This window comes from Macrobrachium nipponense, chromosome 15, assembly GCF_015104395.2.
Source record: "Macrobrachium nipponense isolate FS-2020 chromosome 15, ASM1510439v2, whole genome shotgun sequence".
NCBI lineage: Eukaryota > Metazoa > Arthropoda > Malacostraca > Decapoda > Palaemonidae > Macrobrachium > Macrobrachium nipponense.
Window position 1 is genome coordinate 2,139,136 of NC_087208.1, and position 20,763 is coordinate 2,159,898.

At 38.0% G+C, this 20,763-nt stretch overlaps 1 protein-coding gene across 8 annotated transcripts in view; it reads left to right on the forward strand.

Moving 5' to 3' along the window:
* The window catches only part of LOC135226965 (probable phosphorylase b kinase regulatory subunit alpha), a 349,374-nt gene that overhangs the window by 101,863 nt on the left and 226,748 nt on the right, over positions 1-20,763 (forward strand). For 7 of the 8 annotated variants that reach the window (XM_064266662.1, XM_064266664.1, XM_064266666.1 and 4 more), the window contains exon 11: positions 5,349-5,496. In XM_064266662.1, coding sequence (XP_064122732.1) covers positions 5,349-5,496 — 148 coding nt within the window. Of the gene's footprint in view, positions 1-5,348; positions 5,497-11,758; positions 11,907-20,763 lie in introns of all 8 variants that reach the window. The other variant, XM_064266663.1, reaches the window with a different exon arrangement.

Here is a 20,763-nt window from a genome sequence, read left to right on the forward strand (position 1 = left end):
GGAGTCATGTCGCATGAGATTTGAGCATCACTGTACATCCCATATTATCAAGAATTGGCAGAGCACTTTTCAATGATTTGTGTACTGATGAAGCTGCTGCTGTTAGTCTTGTAGGCATAGCAACCTTAACTCAAAAGGCTGAGGTGTTGTACTTTCTGCCTCTCTACAAATGTTGAAGTATTCGACCGCCATTCAATGCAGATCAAGTTAGAAGGGACACCCATAGCGAGGGACCCTGGAGGGAAGCGAGAAGTCATATAGCAAACCAACTGCCCTTCTAGGGTTGGTACTCTTGATAGACCTAACGTCGATCGCACACCCCCATCAACTTTGCCTCTGTATCTGGAACGAAAACAAGATGGTGATGCACAACCCCTCCCTGCAGGGAAAGAAGCACAATTAGTCAAAATTACCTCCCAAAGCACCTCCTGACACATCCAAGCTATGAATCCATAGGTGAGCCATATGGTATATGTGAAATATCAAATAGTACAGGTGACCAAGTAACTGGATCTGAACAGTTTCTGCACCTATGACCTACTACACGTTGGATGCAGCTCTGTGTACTCCGACATTAAAAAATTTGAAGATATTCAGGCATTTATCTGCTTCCTGTGATATCCAGGAAATCTTCTCGAAGCATGAGAGGGCTCCATGTTCGTAATGTTGCCCGGAAATTCACACGAAGCAGATTCAAAACAAACGGGGCAAACTAAACGGCTTTAAAAGGACGGAAGCAAAGCACGTCCTCTCTTAAAGGCAGTAAGAAAATTACTAACAGGGTCACGAGTTAGAGGGGTATGTGGTGGCTCCACATGACTCGTTACCAAGCACAGATCCCAATAGTCCCTTGGGTACACAATTTTTTAACTTTACGGGTTTCCAGCTGCCGCTAAGTTATTTATCCTAATGTCAAGACCGAGGGTTTGTTAGTTATGAAAAATAAAAAAATACAAATTGATTAAAAATTTGTCCTTTTTCAACTACGTATTTTCACTTGAGCAAGCCTTCATTTGAAAAACTTCTTAGCTACATCAGGAGAAACATCACAAACATGAGAGAATGCGTTACACCAAATGAGAAGCTTGAGTTTGAGAGGTTCAAGTTTTTATCCGAGAGGCTGGCCAATGAGCTCCAGTGGCGCATACCAGTGGCTACTTATGAAAGTTTTCATTTAAAACAATGCTTTACAAAGAGTGCCGGCAACTGCCAGTTTCCGCCACTGGTTGTGGGAGCGAGATACAGAAATGTTAGTCGCCCAGAAGTTATGTGGTTGAGACACTGAAGTGGCTACGTATGAAAGGCTCCATTGGAAACTGTGGGAGGCAACTAGTCTTCACCACCAGTGGCAGACACCAGTGTCCTCAAGTGAAAGAGTTCTAAGAGTTTATGTTGAAGAAAGTGGCTAGGTCGGTGAAGTGCATTACATTTCAGTTTACTTCATTCTAACAGTGTAACCTTATAAAATTATCTTACACATTTTGTATTCCCGTAGCGCAACTGTGAGGCCTCCTCCTGTTACACCTTTCAAATGTTTTCACTGTCAGTTTCTGTTTCAGCATTGAATGGCCTTAGTTGCCCCAGTTCTTGGCATTATGCCTAAAATCTATAAATCAGTCAGTCAGTCCTAATGTAATTGATATTTAATTTCATGGCATTCCTCATTTAGGGAAGCTATAAAAAAAATCTATGATCAAAATATTGTACGTTTATAACTTGGAGTTTCGCTGCCAAACCCAGGTTAACCAGCAAGTTTGGCAACCAGTCACTGAGCTGAGCACCCTCAGTCACAAATAATTTGTTCACTTGCGCCCACCTGTCTCACCAAGCCCAGGTCACCATCAGACTTACCAGTATAACTCAATTTCATAAGCTGATTAAATCTCAGCAATGAATTATGTGCTCAGGGCATCCTGTTTGAAGTTATCCTTTACATATACTACATAAAAGTATGTTGGGCATTAGTGAGTGTGGAGGTGCTAGGCTCAGTACCACTGTCCAAAATATCTGTGGGATTATATTAGAAAATTTATTTAATGACAGGTTTTCATATGTATAGTATTATTGTAACTATATTTTTATTAGTGTGTATTTTCATACAGCATAAACTAATATTTTTTATTAGTGTGTATTTTCATACAACATCAACTAATATTTTAACATATAAACTCTCCACCTAACATTAAAAAACATGGTACATAGCCAAGGCTAAGCCAGCCTGGAATTGTAGGATCAAAATAGTCAATAATTTTTACTTCTTTACTTTTAGATTCCTTTTGTATGTGCATTGTTTATGGTTATAAATACATTTTTTCTCTTTATCTGAATTTATTTTAGATATAATTCATAGCATTGTATGTATGTGGTATTCATCTTTAAGGGGGCCGGCCGGCTAATGCCATTCTTTAAGGACAGGACTTTGATATTCATACCACTTAATAAGGTGACTTGGGACATCTCCAAATCGCATATGATTTTCGCCTCTGACCTTCGGTTTTGTGATGCCAGGGCGATTTATCCCGAAAATAACCATTTTTCAAATTCTATCTCCTCCCTTGATATTTAATATTAAGACCTGGGATTACTACCATACATAGACCTGATGTAGACCTCCAGTCGAATGAGGAGTTTTTTTTTCTAAAAGTCATTTTTTTGCTAGATATGAATTTTTCATTATGGTAAAAAAAATAAACCCTATAAATCAGGGGAAAAAAAATTATAAAAAAAGACTAAACAAAAATTGGAAAAAAGGGCTTGATTTTATTGTTCTATAATGTCTTTCTGAGTTATATACCAAATTCCAATGTTATAGCTTTCAATCTAAGTGAGAAGATAGATTTTGAAGGTCAATAACTATAGTTTTGAGATACGGGTGTTCAAAGTTTTCCTTCGTATTTTTATAACGACAATGTTAATAAATAATGATTATTATGAATGTATATTTCTTTTTTGTGTATTAATAAACCAAAACTATTTTATTTATCATAATTTAATCATAAATATGATCCCTTTGCTCATATATGGTAGCTTGGGGCACTGCGTCAGGCAAGTCGGGGCACTCCTTCCTATGCAACTCTCTCTCTCCTTCACTAACTTGGCTTATTACAGCAAATTTTCTTCTTATGTATGTTAGCAAGATGTTTTCCTAGTATTTTCCGTTTTGGCATGATGAAATTCTTGCCGAAACAAAGATAAACAAACGTAAATGCAAGAGAATGTCAAGAGGTGAAATTCGAAGTTGTTCTCTCTTTTTACAAAGACAATGTTAATAAATCATGATTATTATGAATTTTATATTCCTTTTTGGGTATTAATAAACCAAAACTATGTTATTTATCATAAATTAAGATCCCTTTGCTCAAAGATCGTAGCCTGGGGGACAGTGTGACGTGTGCTTCAGGCAAGACGGGGGATACTTACTACGCAACCCTCCCTCTCTCTCTTCACTAACTACGCTAATATTGCGCATATTATGATGTTCTGTAATCATATTAGAGCAAATTTTCTTCGTCTTTATGTTAGCGAGATGCTTTCCTTGTCTTTTCCTCATTGGCATGATGAAATTCTTGAAGAAACATAGATAAACATATGTAAAAGCAAGCGAATGTCAGAGGTGAAACTCGAACGTGTGGACTACTTGATGTCTGTGCTCGCACTGAATCATGGTTGAACTTGATACTCCCTTCTGCCACTCACAGAATCTCTACAAATGCCATTTCTCACAATTTCTTTGACAATAATTATAAAAATTTATGATAACAGATGAAATATTGCATTTTCTTGTACGGATGAATGTTTTAGGCTTATCGAGTTATGTTTACTAATTACCCTGTAACTACGAAAGTAAGAGGAATTTTGATGAAATATTTCGTATACGTATTCTCAGTTGTCATATGAAGCTCCATAAATTTTTTCATTACTGCATTTTTCGCCCTATACCCCCCATATATAAGGGTTCCGGCCAGCCCCCTTAACTAAGAACCTTGTTTAAGAAAAGAAATAAAATATTTATATGGATGCCTTGACATACATATGAAAATTAACTCTTTTTATAAGGCATATGAATACATAATAGAATTAATCTTCCTATTGAATGAGCAAGGTAATTGTTTAAAAAAAACTTCGCAGTTGTGTGAATACCGATTCATTCATACAGGAGAAAATTTATTTCAGTAAAAACACATCCCAAGAATATTATATCTTTAAAAACAGCTGCAGAAGATGGATGCTGCCAGGTCACTAGGCATACAAGCTCACAGTTTGTTGTAAAGTGTTGGCATTCAAGGCAAACAAGCATATATCAGATGTTCAAGTGAGTGGGAGAAACAAAGAAGGCACCTTATATAGTTAGATTTCCAGTAATTGGTGTGCCATTTCAGCATTTTTTCTTTAGTGCTCTTACCAGATTGAAATGTGATTGTCATGTTTCTGAACTCTGAACTTTGGTGTAGAATTTCTAATAAATTGAGGTCTATTAAGTTGAGGTGCCAGTGTATTCCCATGATTAAGCTAAATTTCTTTCAGTAGTTTGTGCATATGAGTCACACATGCTGGATAATACCCTTTGCCATTCTGTTTTTCTTTTGTGGTCTATAGTAGTAAAAGACAAACTTAAATATTTACAATTATTCAGGCAACAATGTCAGTAAAATATAGAATTATATGAACCAGCATTTCATTGTAAGAGATGAAATATGTTATTGATGTCTTTTAATCTGTGCATTTTATGTATTTTTATTAAATTCATAAACTATGAGTAGTGGTTGTACTTGTCAGATATTTTTGTATGATAATGATGATAATGCCTTGGAAAACAACACTTTGAAATCATATAGGCTAGCTTTGAACATCCAAACACCAAGTTTCTCCAATTTTGAGCCAGTTTATGAGTATATAGTATTTAAATAATTTTTAGAAAAAAACCTCTTTTACATGAGAAATATATTTCAGGTGATTAGCAACAGCTTCCTCTTTTAGTTACTGCATGAGGAAGTTATGCATGTTAAGTAGGGCACAATTATGCATTATTATGCATTTTTTCTTCTGCTGAGTAAAACTTATCCATTGTAATAGTACTCTCATTGAGAGACTAGTTGTATCTTATATTTAAATGAATGATGAGTTTAAGTGCTTATGTATCTAGTACTTCTATAAAATGGAAGGTGTAGAAATCAGGTATATTCCAAGTTATGTAAAGTAAACTCAAAAATTTTTTTAGATTTCCGTGTGCTACATTATTTAGGAACCATTATAACTGATAACTATAGAAAACTAGAATGTCATCAGTGTGATATTGCCATGTACTGTACAGACTCAGCCAAGCATGTTGCTTACTCAAACTCTTTCAGTTCGTAGATCGGCAGCGGTTCTTCATAGCCTCTGACCTCGATCTTCTGTTAGACATTTTCAAAACTGAACTGAACTTCTTGCAATCTACATGGCGGAACATGCTGGGTCGACCTATTGTAACTTTGGAATTAAATCAGAGTTTCTTAGGTAATCTTTGGCTTAGCAAATTGATGTAGTCTGTGGTGTATCTTGTACTGTATTTTTATTTGTGCTTTTACAGTATTTGTTAATGAGGTTTAAGTATTTGTTATAATAGTAGGATTCGTTTTGCATTTGTTCATACGTATTCCTTTTGCACGATGTGTAAGACTAGTTTATCCTTATAGATTATTTTGTTCCTAATTCTGTTTGTGACCTGGAACAACATTGATCGTTGTTGAATGCTATAATGCACCCATTCTGGCATGTTAGCTTGCACCATAAAGCTTCAAACCCATAAGTTTCTAGTTAACTGGCCAGTGAAGGATAACACTACTGATGTTGATGCCTTTGTTGACATTTTGTATGTTTAATGTGTTCAGCTTCTCTTGCCGGTTTTTCAAACAGTAAGTTACCTTGCTTGTTTTTAGATTTTTTGGGGTTTATCCATATGTCAGTATGCTTAATCTTTAAGGAATTAGCGTCAACATATCAAGAGGTTTGAATTCTTTATAGTTAGTTTGCTCCTTCCATTATGGAAAAATACGAAGGCTGTGTGGATGTAGTTTTGTTGTAAAAGTAGTAGTATATTCTAACTCTTTTAGATTGGTATAATGGTAAAGATGAGCTGGGGATGTTATTTAGATTATGCCAGATACAGTGCGTCCTCGACTTACAGCAGGGGATCCATTCCAGCTCCCTGCTGTAAGTTGACTTCCCCTGTAAGTCAGTTTTATGCCGTTAACAGTGCTTTAACACTCACGGCTCCATAACTTGATGTTGCATCAAGTTACAGTGCCATAAGTGCTGTTAACTTTATTCCCATTCTTGCCATTAACACCATCAACGGCACTTATGGCACCGTAACTTGATGCAACATCAAGTAAAATGCTGTTAAGAGTGCTGAAAAGGTGGTGTAAGTCGAGGACGCACCTTGAATAAAATAGAAATCAGATATTGACAGCCTACGAAATTCAATAATATGATTATTTATTTAAATATATATTCTTCGTACCCTGAAGTTCAACAAATTAATAAAGTTACAATGGTCAAACGTGAATTTAGCTGTTCGTAATTTTTTCTCTTTAAAGGACTGGGATTGTTTAGACCCTCATGCTGTAAATCTGTTAATGAAGACACCCATTAAATGTTACATACTGTATCAGCAAGAAACCCTAAAAACAGTATAATTGTATGCATGAATACAAAGCATTGCTTTACTTAGGTCTCTATTGCTGGTCTTTATGTGACAGATCAAGTTTAAAATCCAATCCATTGGCTGTGTTAGTGGTTTACTAGGTAGTAAGTGATGTGGTTATACCAGGAAATTCCTCTGTCCTTTGATGATGTAATAGTCTCTTATTCCTCAATGTTTGTTTGGTAGATCTAACGAGGTAATTTCATTGTGGCTGAAAGCAATGTACTGCAAGACCCTCATTTCTTTATATATATCTGATTAGATCCTCGAGGCATTAAACCTATGCATGAGGCTAAACAGGTATTGAAGTGGAAATACATAGTAACTTGAAGTTTTTCACCTTTCCATTTTCCTTTACTTATACTGTGGAAAGTTTTCCATTCTTCCCATCTTCCTGTATTCATAAACTTATTCTGGCACTTGAGTAATGACGAGTTTTACATCCATATTTTAAGGGGTGCAGGTGAATGATTCAGAGGTACTCTTGATAAAATTAGAATGGCCTGACAACTTAAATCCCCTAGATCTTCAAAGCATCCAGATGATAGTACCTCTGACTATGGTGACTTCATGCAAGTAGTACCTCACTTTCTTTAGGAACTGTGATAGTCGAGGAAACTTAATAAAAAATAACCTGACTTTTAAGACCATTTTGTCACAAGCTTTCACTTTGTGAAGGAGGTCTGTGATCCTCTCAGTTATACGCAGAACAAACCCTCGGTATTAGCAATAGGATTATTTCCCTTGCAAACTGGTAACCAATCGGATCAATCTACGATTATAAAGCAGGGAATCTCTAACTTCTGGCAACCCTGATCATCCGATGCATTGTGAGGTTGGAAGCCACGCATTTATGGTGTGACTGGTCAGTCTTCTCCTGACCGCCTTGGAGATACGTAGGCTTTTGCTTTCTCCCCCCAAGCCGGTCCTTTGTTTCGCCCTTATTTTTCAGTGTGTGTGTTTGCGTGGTTTTAGTTAGGGATTCCCCTGTATCTTCGAAGGCTCGTCAGCGTATGTGCCCGGGCATTCGAGGCTTCCCCTACTCAGTTTGAACCTCTCAGTTTCATACTGGAACTTTGGAATTTTGCAGTTCTCATGATGTTATCAATGAGACCCAGATAATGAACTAGAAAGGAGAGAAATTCAGCAGTATGTTTCACATTCTGCTACTTACAAACTTCATAGTGGTGCTAAATAAAGTTGTTCCCTATTCATCCCTACTCAACTACCTAGTCAGTGATATCAGAGAACAAGTATCTCTCTGATTGAGAGAGGTAGTTCCATTTTTACCATTTGTTTGAACTAATTTCAGTATTATTAAAGGTGAAAAACTGTGGTGGTTTTGAATATTTTCATAAGTCTAATCTTTCCTATAAGCAACAAACATGCAATCTACCCACCTGTTCACATTCCTCGGTTCCATTATAATCCAGCTTAAGACTTGGAACAACACCATAACAAGAGTGACAACCCATAAATTTCTATAAGAGACAGAGCTCTCTCCTACCAAACCAAACACCAAATTTGTCTCTCCTGTTCTACCTGCTCTGCTTTGTTTACATTTCCACCCCATGCCACCGCCATCTTGTCTTCTATGACATTACAACTTAATTTAAATACATGAGGACATTTTCTAAAATCAAACACATTTCCCATACATTGAACAACGCCCACATTTCCCCAATACAGAAAATGAAGATAAAATAACTGACTAAACTGATATATAATCATGCTTATCTCCTTTTCCCTCCCCTCCAACTGATTCCTAACCTAATCCCCTCTAATCTCCTTTATTTTCTCCAACTCTACCCTCTTCGTAATTCCTAATATTTTCCCCCTGAAACTCCTACTTAAGTTAATACATCAGCTATTTGATCTTTTCCTTTTACCCATCTCACCTCCTTTATTTCCCCAGATTCTATTGTTTCTCTTATTGCTGCAATATCTATTTTTTATCGCATACTACTTAACCAGCACTCTATTTTATTCCAGTCATTAGTGCTTTTACTATCAGTATTGACCAATGCTTCTGATTTTCTCCCTCCTCCTATTTCTTCTCACAAATGTTTGAAATATATCAGTCCTTCTATGGCCTCCCCCACACTCAGAGCTTCTGCTTCAGTGGTGAGTTTTGCTATTCTCCATGATTTTCTGGACTTCCACCATATGGGACTTCTCTTACCATATTTCAAGGATATAACATACCCAGTTGAGTATGACCATCTTCTATATTCTGAAATGAAGCATCTGCATAGGCTTCCCAATAAATCTATTTTTCTTCCAATTCACTTATGATAACTTCTATTATGTTCTTAGTTTTTCTCACAATTTAAATAAGCTTTTTCATATCTTGAGTCATTCTTTTAAATGCCTTCTTAAATCACTAACATTGCATGATATTTCTGGCATGGTATGTAGTGATACTCAGTTCAAGTGTTCTACCATTGATCTATACTCTGTTAACTCCTTTTGTCCCAATACTCTATTACCTGTAAATCTTTTAGCTTCTGGTTCTCTTATAGAATTTATATAATGCCACTGATTAAAACAAAATCTATTATTCTTATGCTCTACTATTACTCCTATATATTGTCCACATGTTTACATAAAATAGCATTCAATTACTGTCTTTTCTCCAAAAGAATGTACAGTATTAGGTTCTAGTCTACTTATCTCGCCTTCAAGCTCCTCCACTACTTTTACCATCTTACAATACCATGCTTTTGCTGTATCCTTGAGCCCTTAAACTTAAAGTCGTCTTCAATTTCCATAATTCACTCCAACCATCTTCATTAGGTGGTTTTAAATATACTTCTCTTTGTATTTCATCACTTTGTAAATATGCAGTTTTTACATCTAATGTATAATAGTTCCAATCTTTCAATTCTATTATTGACAAACAAAATGTGAAAATTTCAGCATTACATGTAGGAGCGTCTTTTTCCCATTCATCCATTTTTTCTTCAAAACCTTTAGTTACCAATCTTGCTTTACATATCCTTTACCCCCCTTTTACCTTTTCAGTTAATATCTACCTTGTAGATTTAGAAGGAAAGGCATTCATGCAGTGGTTCTGGCCATTGAGTTTTGAATTGGGAATGAAGTGTGTAGCATTAGAAAAGAATCATGAGTGTCAACTAATTAAAGGTGATGGGTTTGTTGTGAAGCAAAGACAGTACTTTTAATTGGCTTCATACTTTTCAACCCATATCCTTTTTATTGCAGACAGACTAGTATTTCCATGTGCTTTTTTGTCTAATGAAAAGTTGAAATAAGTTGTTTGAGAATTGTTATTGCAGATTTAGTGGTGTAATTATGTGGAATACATGGAAATTGGTGAGAAAGAGCCCTGTTCCAAGTGAATACTTCCTCGTGTGGTTCTAGAGATCTTGTGGTACAAGATGGTTTTATTGAGTGCTCTTTGTAGATGGTTTCTAGCTGTTAAGAATGGTTTGCTGTTTTATATGTTCCAAATTTATTGTAGGAATATACAGTGGACCCCCGTATTCATGTTGGATGCATACCATACCCCCCTGCGGTTAGCTATGAGACCCCCTGTGAAAAGCTAGAATCCGCAAATACTTAGAACCCCATTAAAAACGCTTAAAACTGCCTAAAAAGTGCATTTAATCATGAAATTTATATGGATAGAAAAATACAGTAATTTGTGGATACGTATTGATAGTTCTCATAGAAAAATACTGTGAATTTCCCACGAAAAATGAGTAGATATGGTCCACAGAGAAATCTGCAAATATGTGAGTGCAAATCTCAAGAACGCGAATACGGGTTCCACCGTATCCTGAATTATGGGCTTAGTTCCATTATTACAAGCAGAAAATGCCTATCTGTTACTTTCAGGACTAGAGTTGATTCTTATAGCCATCATTGAATACAGATAAAGTTTAAGAAGTTGGATAACTTGATGGGAAAAAACCAAAGAGAAATAATCTTTTCAAGTTTGCAGGAGGCGCATGTAAACACCTGTCATGAGCTTTGTTGAATAACTGTTATGTAACTTTGTTCATCATGTCTGCAGTAAGAATGGATGTATCTCAAAAACTAAATTGGCTTAAAATATTGAATTCAGATTTGTTTCAGAATTTATTACTGAGGCAACTTTATGTGAAAAAGACCAAATGTGTGTGTGTAATGTATTCCAGCTCTACTCTCTTTGTGGTGTGATTGCTGTTAAGGTGAATGTTTCTATTTCCACATATTGGTACTCATGCTTGTGTCTCATTAACCAGTCTTCTAAAGACTGTCCTCTGACTTCCAAAAGTAATACTATGAAGACTGTCAGTCAGTTCTTTTGGAAAATGTACCGACTTCAGCAATTTCTTTTGATTTTCTCACAAATTGTTTATTTATCCATTTCTTGTTTGGGCATTTTTAACCAATACAGTAATTATGTAACATGTCTTGTAAGTCCTGAAATATTTATTTTTAGTAGTTTTATTTCTTATTTTATATAGTAAAAATGTAATTCACATGACAGTAAGTTGGGCATATTCAGTACCACTACATACATTATGCAAAGATTGTGGTTTCCGTTCTCATACCAAATAATTCTTCTTGCATCCTGACAATTACTCGCTACAGGGTAAAGAGTGCCATGTGATACCATGTTCTTTCATCTGCTTATTTGCACCAGTAAATGAGCATATGTACCCAGTTATCTAGTAGCATCATATAACAGCTAGAGGTCATATGAGCTTTAGCAACTTGAGCCCTACGGAGTATTAGTAGTGTTGCCATTTTTTTTACTCCTTTTTTGTGAATTTGTAACTAGCTTCTTGTTGCCTTTTGCAATAATGGTAGGTTTTATTTAAGCTATATTTCGTATGAAAATACTAAATCCCCAGCAGGCATTTACATTATCCAGTACATTACTAGTGTTGTATAAAAGACTTTTATGTCATTTGTGGTTCTTAGTACATCTGGGTCTCACCTTATAACCTTCAGTTTTATTTAGATTCTTGAGTTTGTTACTTTGCATTTCTGCTTTTATTTTTCTAACACATTAATGCTGAATATCTTTTAAGTTTGCATATTTTGAATTTATTTTTTTAGTATTTAGATAATGAAGAAAGTTACCTGAACAATGATGCGGACCTTACGGTGTTCATCTTTAGTGTGGGACTGGCATATTTGGCATCAACCTGGAAATATCTTGGCAGGCCCACTGTCTGTTTCAGGATGGCATCAAACTACCTTGATGGTATGTCATTTATTGACAAAAGCATAAATTGTTTAGTTATCTGCACCCTTGATGTGAGTGCTCCATGATTCACTTTGACAGGTCAGGTTCTGAAGGTTTTTCAACTTCATTTCATAAGCTAAAACATTTGATATATCTTGCTAGTTAGTGTTTGTATTGTCAAGATTTTATATAAGATAAGAGGATTAAGGTTTACGAACATCGACTGTGTGAAATGGGACAAAGGACATACATGTTTCTAGTCTATTGTGATTAGAAAAGTGGGCTTTTTTGTGAAGTCCTGTGTATTGTTATAGACAATAATCTACCTCATTACACCATACTCTTCATATGGTTGTTTGCATATTCTTATATGATGCATGAATTCCACAACCAATTAGCCTTGGGTTCAGTCCCAACATTGTTGTCTTGGTGATTTATTTATCAGGTGAGTTTCATGTAGGCCCTGATTTTAGGACATCACAACAGTGAAGCACAGCTTCAACGCATAAGTTGAAAGAGAATGTTTATACACTGTGAGTCCCCACATGCTTTAGTGAAATGCCCTTATCATTTGTGTGATGGATGCAGTTTTTTGTAATGTGCACAGAAAATTATAATTGAACTGAAAACTAATTTAAATGACCTCAATATAATATGAAATAATAATCTGACTTAAGGTTGATATTGTAAGTTTACAGCAATGACTTTTTCGTCATGTTTTTAAATTTCGTTGGCCAGCAATTGGGCAAACAAACAGTTACTATATGAATCGTTTTTTTTTTTCCAGATTAAAAAATTAATGAGATATGATGTTGAACAGGACAACAAATAAAATGATGCTGTATATCAAAGGAAATTAGTGCATGCCTATAGTATCTTGAGGAATTCTGCTAATGGTATAAATCATGCATATCTTGTAGATGGTTAAAAGATATTTTTATCATCTGCTTCTGTATGGTAATATTTATTATGTAGACTTTTGGTTCCCACAGTAAGCCTGTCAATTTATGTTCATGGAAGGTATGCATTATTTTTGAGAGAGATTACATCAGGGATCTTTGTTGGTAGATGTCTTCGTACTTTATGTACTGGTTTTGTTGTTAATTATTGTAGTATTCAGTTGGAGGTCTTTAAATCACAGGTAAACTTGGCATTGAAAATTAAATTATTTCAAATTCAACTGCATGCCCTAGCCTTATATGAAAATTTTGTTAAAGTGCATCCGTAAATGTTGAACAGATTATTTGAGAATTTCTGGTCAAGTACTTTTGCAGTAAAGTAGGTAGCATGTTTTAATTTAGAAATATTCTTGAGGATGTAATTATTATTATTATTATTATGGTTATTCTTGTCCTTATCTAGTAACTTATAGAATGTATATTTATTTTATTTTGTTGTTGAGATTAGACAATGAATATTCTTCCTGATTATTTTGAAAAGGTAGAGGGACTAGTTTAGTGTGACAGAATTAAAATATCTTGTAGCTGTTGATAAAGTGAGTGCTTTCCAAAGACTTAATTTAATAGTTGCATTTGTCAAGTTTTCTTTAAAACGTGTTATATGTGTGATATTTATTTAATGGTGTGTTTTAAAGTTTTCAATGGAAACGCAGAACTTTCAGGTTGCCCATAAAGATCACTAATCCTGAGGGGGCTCAATGAATCTCAAGATTTGTGTATTTGGACATTATATAAACTTTATTTTACTTATGTTGTAACGTCCTGTGTGGTATATATTATTCTCTTCTTATATCACAGACAACATCCTCTGCTCTGTTCCATTTCTTTATGATGAAAAGGTCAGCATGTAGAGATCATCTTTGTAGTCCTTAAAGTATTTTGCCAAGAAATAGCAATTGAGAAGAAAAGTGTAGAATTAGATTTCACATAAGTCAGGGGCTGTCATATTTTAACCTAGCTGATTAGTACTTTGCAAACTGGTCAGGCTACTTAGTATTTGGAGTAACTTTTACTTGAGCTTTGTGTTAGTAGTATTAATATTTTTTATTTATGGGATGGATATTAGGTTTTAGTGTGCTTTCTCCTGGCGCTTCTTCAGTTAGTTTCTTCTATATCACATAATTGAGTAGTGAATGATACTACAATGTAGTGAGTTAGGGTCTCCTGTTGTATTACTCAGATTAGTTCAGGATCTGTTTAAAATAGGACCTGATTTGACTGGATTGCATGGACATTTTAGCACAAGTAAAATACAGTATATTTCCTTGTATAAGTCAACCTTTAAATCCTAAAGTTCACCCATAAAAATTGGGGGTCGTCTTATACAAACTACCATTCTAAAAATCACACCTAGAATTCTTAGTGATGTTTATTAGTAGGCAAGCCTCGGTGTGATAACCATTGACACACATGAAAAGATTTACATTATGAAATAAACTGATAACAAAGGTAATAAAACCATTTTTACCTTATACATATATTATTGTCATATCTTTATAATAAATAGCCTATTTGTGGAATAATTCCATATCAGTGAAATCAACTTTTATCTATGCGAGCCCAGTTGAGAAAATGTCATCTTGGTTGCATCAAATGTTCTAGCAGCAGCACAGTTCAAATTCTTAGCTACTTCTATACTAACTTTCAATTTAAAACGCCTCATATTTTCTTCTTTTCGCTGGTGGTTCCACGATTGATATGTGTACTTGGTAAGTTAATAAGAAATTTTAACTGACTTAGACAGTTTCTAATTGTTGATGAAGTATAGGTAAATGACCATTAATACACCAGGCTTTTTGTAACTTTAGAACAATTCAGTCATATGAATGATAATTACGTACAATAATTATCTTACATAATCGTATTGTTGTGAGACATTATTGTATTGTTGTGAGGGGTTGTTTGTGATAGGCAGTGAATTATAAACAAAACAATAGTTTCCCTTTTAGGCGACGTGTATAGGAAAAATATGATATAGAGTTGGCTTTGTCATTGTATTTATTTTGAACTTCAAGAATACAGTAGGTAAAACAGCATTTATAATAACATCATCTTTACAACGCCAATATTTCTTAAGATAACTGTTGTTGCAAAAGCTAGCCTGTACACAGATGGTTTTGTTATATAACAGTCGTCCTATACTACAGATATGAGATAAATTCATGAAAATATACCATAATTTTTTTCACCTTGTCTTAGTTCTTTGTTGGACGAGTGGTTTACACGCTCGTCTACTGATATGGTAGTTCTGAGTTCGATTCCCAGCTCTGCCAACTTGGAATCAGAGAAATTTATTTCTGGTGATTGGAAATTAATTTCCCAATATATTGGGGTTCGGATCCCACAATAAGCTGTAGGTCCCATTGCCAGGTAACCAATTGGTATCTAACTACATAAAAATATCTAATTATTCATATACGGAACAAACCTTCGGTCTTAACATTAGGATTTACTAGCGCCAAGCTGGAAACTGGTAGAATTAAAATTAAACTTGTGAGATCCAGGGACTATTGGCATGTATACCAGGTCACGGGGCATGTATACCCAGAATGCCCTTGGCGTCCTGTGACCCACCAGTTATTTTCCTACCGCCTTTAAGATAGGACGTGTTTACTGTCTTATCTGATTTAAAGCCGGTTTTCGGTTTGCCCATTTTTATCCATTTCATTTTCATTTTTCTTTATTACTTTTTCTTTCTCTGAGTGTGCTCAGTGTGAGTGTGATCGGTAAGAGTGTATAAGTGGTAAGATGGAAATTTTCGCTTCACCATCAGGATCTTTTGCTGTTTCGAAGAGGAGACAAAGGAAATGGCCCGGAGTCAGTGGCTTTCCGTGTTCTAGATTCTTAACTTCGGTGTCGACGGATCCTCATCCAACGTGTAGTAGGTGCAGGGAAAATGTATGTACAATTACTAATCCGTGTTCTGTTTGTCGGGGTTGGTCGGTGGAGCAGTGGAAAAAGTTTTATGAGAAAGGCCAGTACAAAAGGAAGGAGGTGACGCCATCTTTGGATGACCAAACCTTGCCGGCTTCTTTTGTATTGGCAATAAACCAGACTGCTCCATATGTTTCGCCACCTGCTTTTGATTTGTCCTATACCCCTTCGGTTTCTCCTAGTGATTCGTTATCGGAAACTTCAGGAGGGGTTTTGGGTAATTTTATGCATAATAGGTACGCTCCTTTGTTCCCAGCGGGGAGGTGGGGAGCATCGCCATCTTTGCTCCAGGTGCCGGCTCCCAATTCGAACAGGGTGGAAGGTACGTGGGCGGTGCTAGGCCTACCAGGCGTACCAACCTTGGAGGGTTTGCTTGCGCATTATATGGCGTCATGATTCCAGCAGAGTCCGGCAGCGCTGAATGTTCCTTATCCCCCTGGCTTGCAATTTATGGGAAATAGTGCCTCAGCTATGCCATCAAATTCTATGTTTACGGCAATGCAGAACGTTGGGGGTAGTTTTGTGGCAAACGTGCGGATGCCAGCAGAAGCCGCACAGTCTCTCCCTACAAGATTGGTGACGCCACAACATACGTCACACACTGATATGGCAGACGTGATGATGTCACAGACTACTGCTTCTCGGTCTACCTCGTTGCATCTGGATCCAAATACGCTTTCTGACTCCGCAGTACACACTGTAATGAAGAAATTTCAGGATATAGAGAAGAAAATTGCTAAGAAAGACAAAAAGAAAAGGCGTGATTCTTCGTCTTCTTCGTCTTCGTCCTCTAGCTCGGCGTCATCGCTAAGTTCGATGACGTCACGGCGTGCGCCAGTCAAGCGTTGGAGGATTCGGGATTTCGTGACTGATCCTCGGGCTAAGAGGAGAAGAGTGAATTCTTCTTCATCTTCAGACCAGGACTGTCGTATCCCAGTCAGCAAGAAAGTCGAGAAGTCAGTGGCTGGTAAGTGCAAAGCTAGCGGACAAAGCCATTTGCAAGAGTTCGAACGAGGGAGAGAGGCGACGTGCGATGGACTAGCAGCCGACGCGGAGTTGCCAGTACAGATTACAAAGAGTGTAAGCAAGACTATGATGCCGCTGGCAAAATCAACGTTGGGGGCGAAAAGTGCAGTAAAGAACAGAACGCGGGTTCCAGTTTCGCCCGTAAGGCCATTTAAAATACGGACAAAGGATGATAAGGCTCCTATTAAAAGAACAAAGAATAGAGAGTTGGCAACCTCGTCTGATACGTTGGTGGAAGGCGTTGTCCGCCTGGATGAAAGATCAAGGCCGAATTCTCTGACGGTCGTTGGAAATAATAGGAATCCTAATAAAGAGGAATTTAGCTCAGTTTCAAGGGAGCCTTCATCTTGGAGGTCTAGACGAGGTTCTCACTCTAGATCCGTGAGCAGAGAAAGAGTGAGGCGTTCTCGTTCTCCTGCTGACTATTCGGGATCGAGCCGGCAGCGGTCATCAGAGATCAAAGAGTCCGTGGCCGTAGGGGCAGACGGCCACGAAATTCCCGGCCGTTTGTCAGAGGATAGGAGTGAGATAACATCCCCTGTGGCTGAGCACAATATTTTAGAGCCGGAGGAAGGAGAAAACCAAGAGTTTCTTGCCTCGTATGTGAAGTTGATTGATTTGATTCGTCAATTCGATAACCTTTCAGAGAAAACAGAAACACCTGCCAGTATGCTTCCTCTGGGGATTGACATGGTATTTGGATTGAAAAAGGATACCAAGGTGTCGTATGAATTGTCTTATTCAAGTCATGCGGACTTTGTTTTACAACACGTAAACGCATGGATTGCAGGAAGAGATAATTCCTTAAGATATAATAGATCATTTAAATTTATTCCTCCTCCAATGATGAAACAAAGGAAATATTATACGACACCGATGGTCCCTTTGCTGTCTAGGCAAGTGAACCCTAATGTGGTAAGGTTAAGGCCTGGATTAACCTTAGATCAGTTTAAAATGGAGTGCCCTTCGATGACTTACCAAGAGGCTGCTACGTTAGAAGCAACAGCTTCTTCTGTCTTTCAGACTGCTTCTTGGTTAGATCTTTGGTCAACAGCAGTGGCGAAGATTGCATCCTCAGAAGTGACAAGAAAGATAGTGGATGAATCATTGTTCATTAGATTACTACAATCAGGTTCCAAAGCGATTGCGTACTTGACAAATTTAAGTGCCAATATTTGGGCAAATATCCTGTTAATGAGGAGAGATGCAGCGTTGGCTAGACTAAGCCGCACTGTTGATTTGGATTCCCTGTTAGTGATGAGGAATGGGGATATCTTGGAGGTCATACTGGAAGAGGCTATAGATAGAAGAAAGATGGACACTAACGATAGATTGGTACTGGCAGGCAGTTAGAAAAATGTCTAACAGTCAAGCTACCTTTATGGAGGTAAGGCAGCAGCAAATACCTCGGAAGAAGACAGTGAGACATAACATCCCTAATAGAGCAACAAGACCCTCTTCCCCAAAGAGGTTAGTTCATTGGCCCTTTCACAATAGAAACAACAGAGGAAGGGGGATTAGGGGAAGAGGGAGAGGCTCAAGAAGATAGGATGGGCGCCTCTCATCACTCGGCCACACCAGTGGGGGTTTGCCTGGCAAATCACTGGAAGGTGTGGCAGGAACTGGGAGCAGAGCAGTGGGTGGTGGATGTTCTCAGGGTCGGGTATTTGATTCCGTTCGAGGTAACCCCACCCCTGACAAAACAGCCATTACCTCACCTCGCTTATGCTCAGGAATCTCAGAAGACCATTATTCTACAAGAGGAAGTGAAGAAGATGATGGAAAAAGAGGCTGTGGAACAAGTATCCATTCCGTCAAAGGGGTTTTACAGCCACATTTTCCTTGTCCCCAAAGCCAACGGGGATTGGAGGACAGTATTAGACCTGTCAACATTGAATCTGTTTTTAAGAAAAACCAGATTCAAAATGGAAACTCCTAAAACGGTTCTACAAGCAGTCAGGATCAAGGACTTTATGCTGACAATCGATCTGAAGGACGCATACTTTCAGATACCAGTCCATCAGTCTTTGAGGAAATTTCTCCGCTTCAGTCTTGCAGAGAAAGGTTTCGAGTTCAAAGTCCTGTGCTTTGGATTGACAACGTCTCCTCAAGTTTTTACAAGAGTGTTCACTCTCGTGTCGACATGGGCGCATGCTCAGGGGATCAGGCTAATAAGATATCTAGACGATTGGCTGGTGATAGCAAAGTCCAAAGAGAAATTACTCAGGGACAGGGCAACCCTCCTGCAGTTTTGTTACAGTGTAGGTATTGTGATAAATCAGGAGAAGTCGCAGTTGGATCCAAGTCAACATTTGGAGTATCTGGAAATGGTCATAGACACAATAAAAGCCAAAGTATTCCTGACGGACCAGAGAATAGAGAAATGCAAACAAGTGGTGAATGCCTTTATGGGAAAACAAACACAGCCAGCAAGGCAGTGGCAGGTAGTACTGGGAATCCTAACTTCCTTGGAGAAGCTAGTACCACAAGGGAGGCTACACCTTTTATCTCTACAATGGAGGATGAAGGAGTTTTGGTCACCAATAGTAGATCACCCATGTGAGCAAATTCCCTTGTTGGCAGAAGTGAGGAAAGACTTGCTGTGGTGGGTGAACGACAACAATCTGACAGTGGGTGTCCCCCTTCAACAACTCTCCCCGGATCTCTTGCTGTTCTCAGATGCTTCACTAGAAGGTTGGGGAGCCCATATGGAGGAGCTGATGGTGTCAGCAAAATGGAGTTGCGAGGACAGAGAACTCCATATAAACGTGCTGGAGTTAAAAGTAGAGTTTCTAGCTCTACAGGAATTCAGGGAGAGAGTGAAGGGACATTCAGTGGTATTGATGTCAGACAACACCACAGTAGTAGCTTATATAAACAAACAAGGAGGCCTAGTTTCTTGGCAGTTACATGTGATGACAGTCCAACTTCATCAGTGGGCTGTGGAAAATCTAGTAGACATAAGGGCCAGATATATGCCGGGAAAAAGAAACATAATAGCCGATAAGTTGAGCCGCAGGGATCAGATACTGGGAATGGAGTGGTCCTTGCACCAACAGGTAGTGGACAGGATACTCATGTTGTGGGAAAGGCCGATTATAGACCTATTCGCAACCAGCTCCAACAAAAAGTTGGAAGTGTATTGTTCGGTAGTCCCAGACGTAGAGGCAGTAGCAGAAGATGCGCTACAACACCCTAGGGACAATCTGGATGCGTACATTTCCTCCATTTTGTCTAATCCGTCAGGTTCTGAACAGGGTAATGCGGTCTCAGAACCTCAAAATGACTCTGGTAGCTCCTTTATGGCCAAAGGCAGAATGGTTTCCGGACCTGCTGGAACTCCTAATAGACGTGCCAAGAGAGTTACCCCCATGGAGCAACCTACTATGTCAGCCGCACATGGAGAGGTACCACCAGTCGGTGAAGTCCCTATCGCTTCACAGGTGGAGACTGTCAAGTATCTCCTCCGAGTGAGAGGGTTTTCACAAAAAGCAGCAACTCAGATGGCAGGAAATATCAGTAAGTCATCTGCGGCAGTATACCAAGGAAAGTGGTCGGCATACTGTGATTGGTGTCGTAGAGGGAACTTGTCTCCACTCAGTACCACTATTCAGCAGCTAGCTGACTTTCTGGTATATCTCAGGACAGAAAGGCATATGTCTGTATCTGCAGTGAAGGGGTACATGGCTATTCTAGCCATAGTCTTACGAATGAAAGGTGTGGACATTTCGTCTTCATGGGAGTTGGCCATGCTGATGAAGAGCTTTGAACAGTCATGTTCGCCAAAGGAACTAAAAGCCCCAGATTGGGATCTGACCATGGTACTGAGTAGTCTGACAAAACGCCCTACGAACCACTAAGGCAGTCCATAGATAGGAGCCTGGCCCTGAAGACAGTCTTCTTATTGGCCCTAGCTTCAACCAAAAGGGTGGGGGAGCTACATGGCCTGTCATATA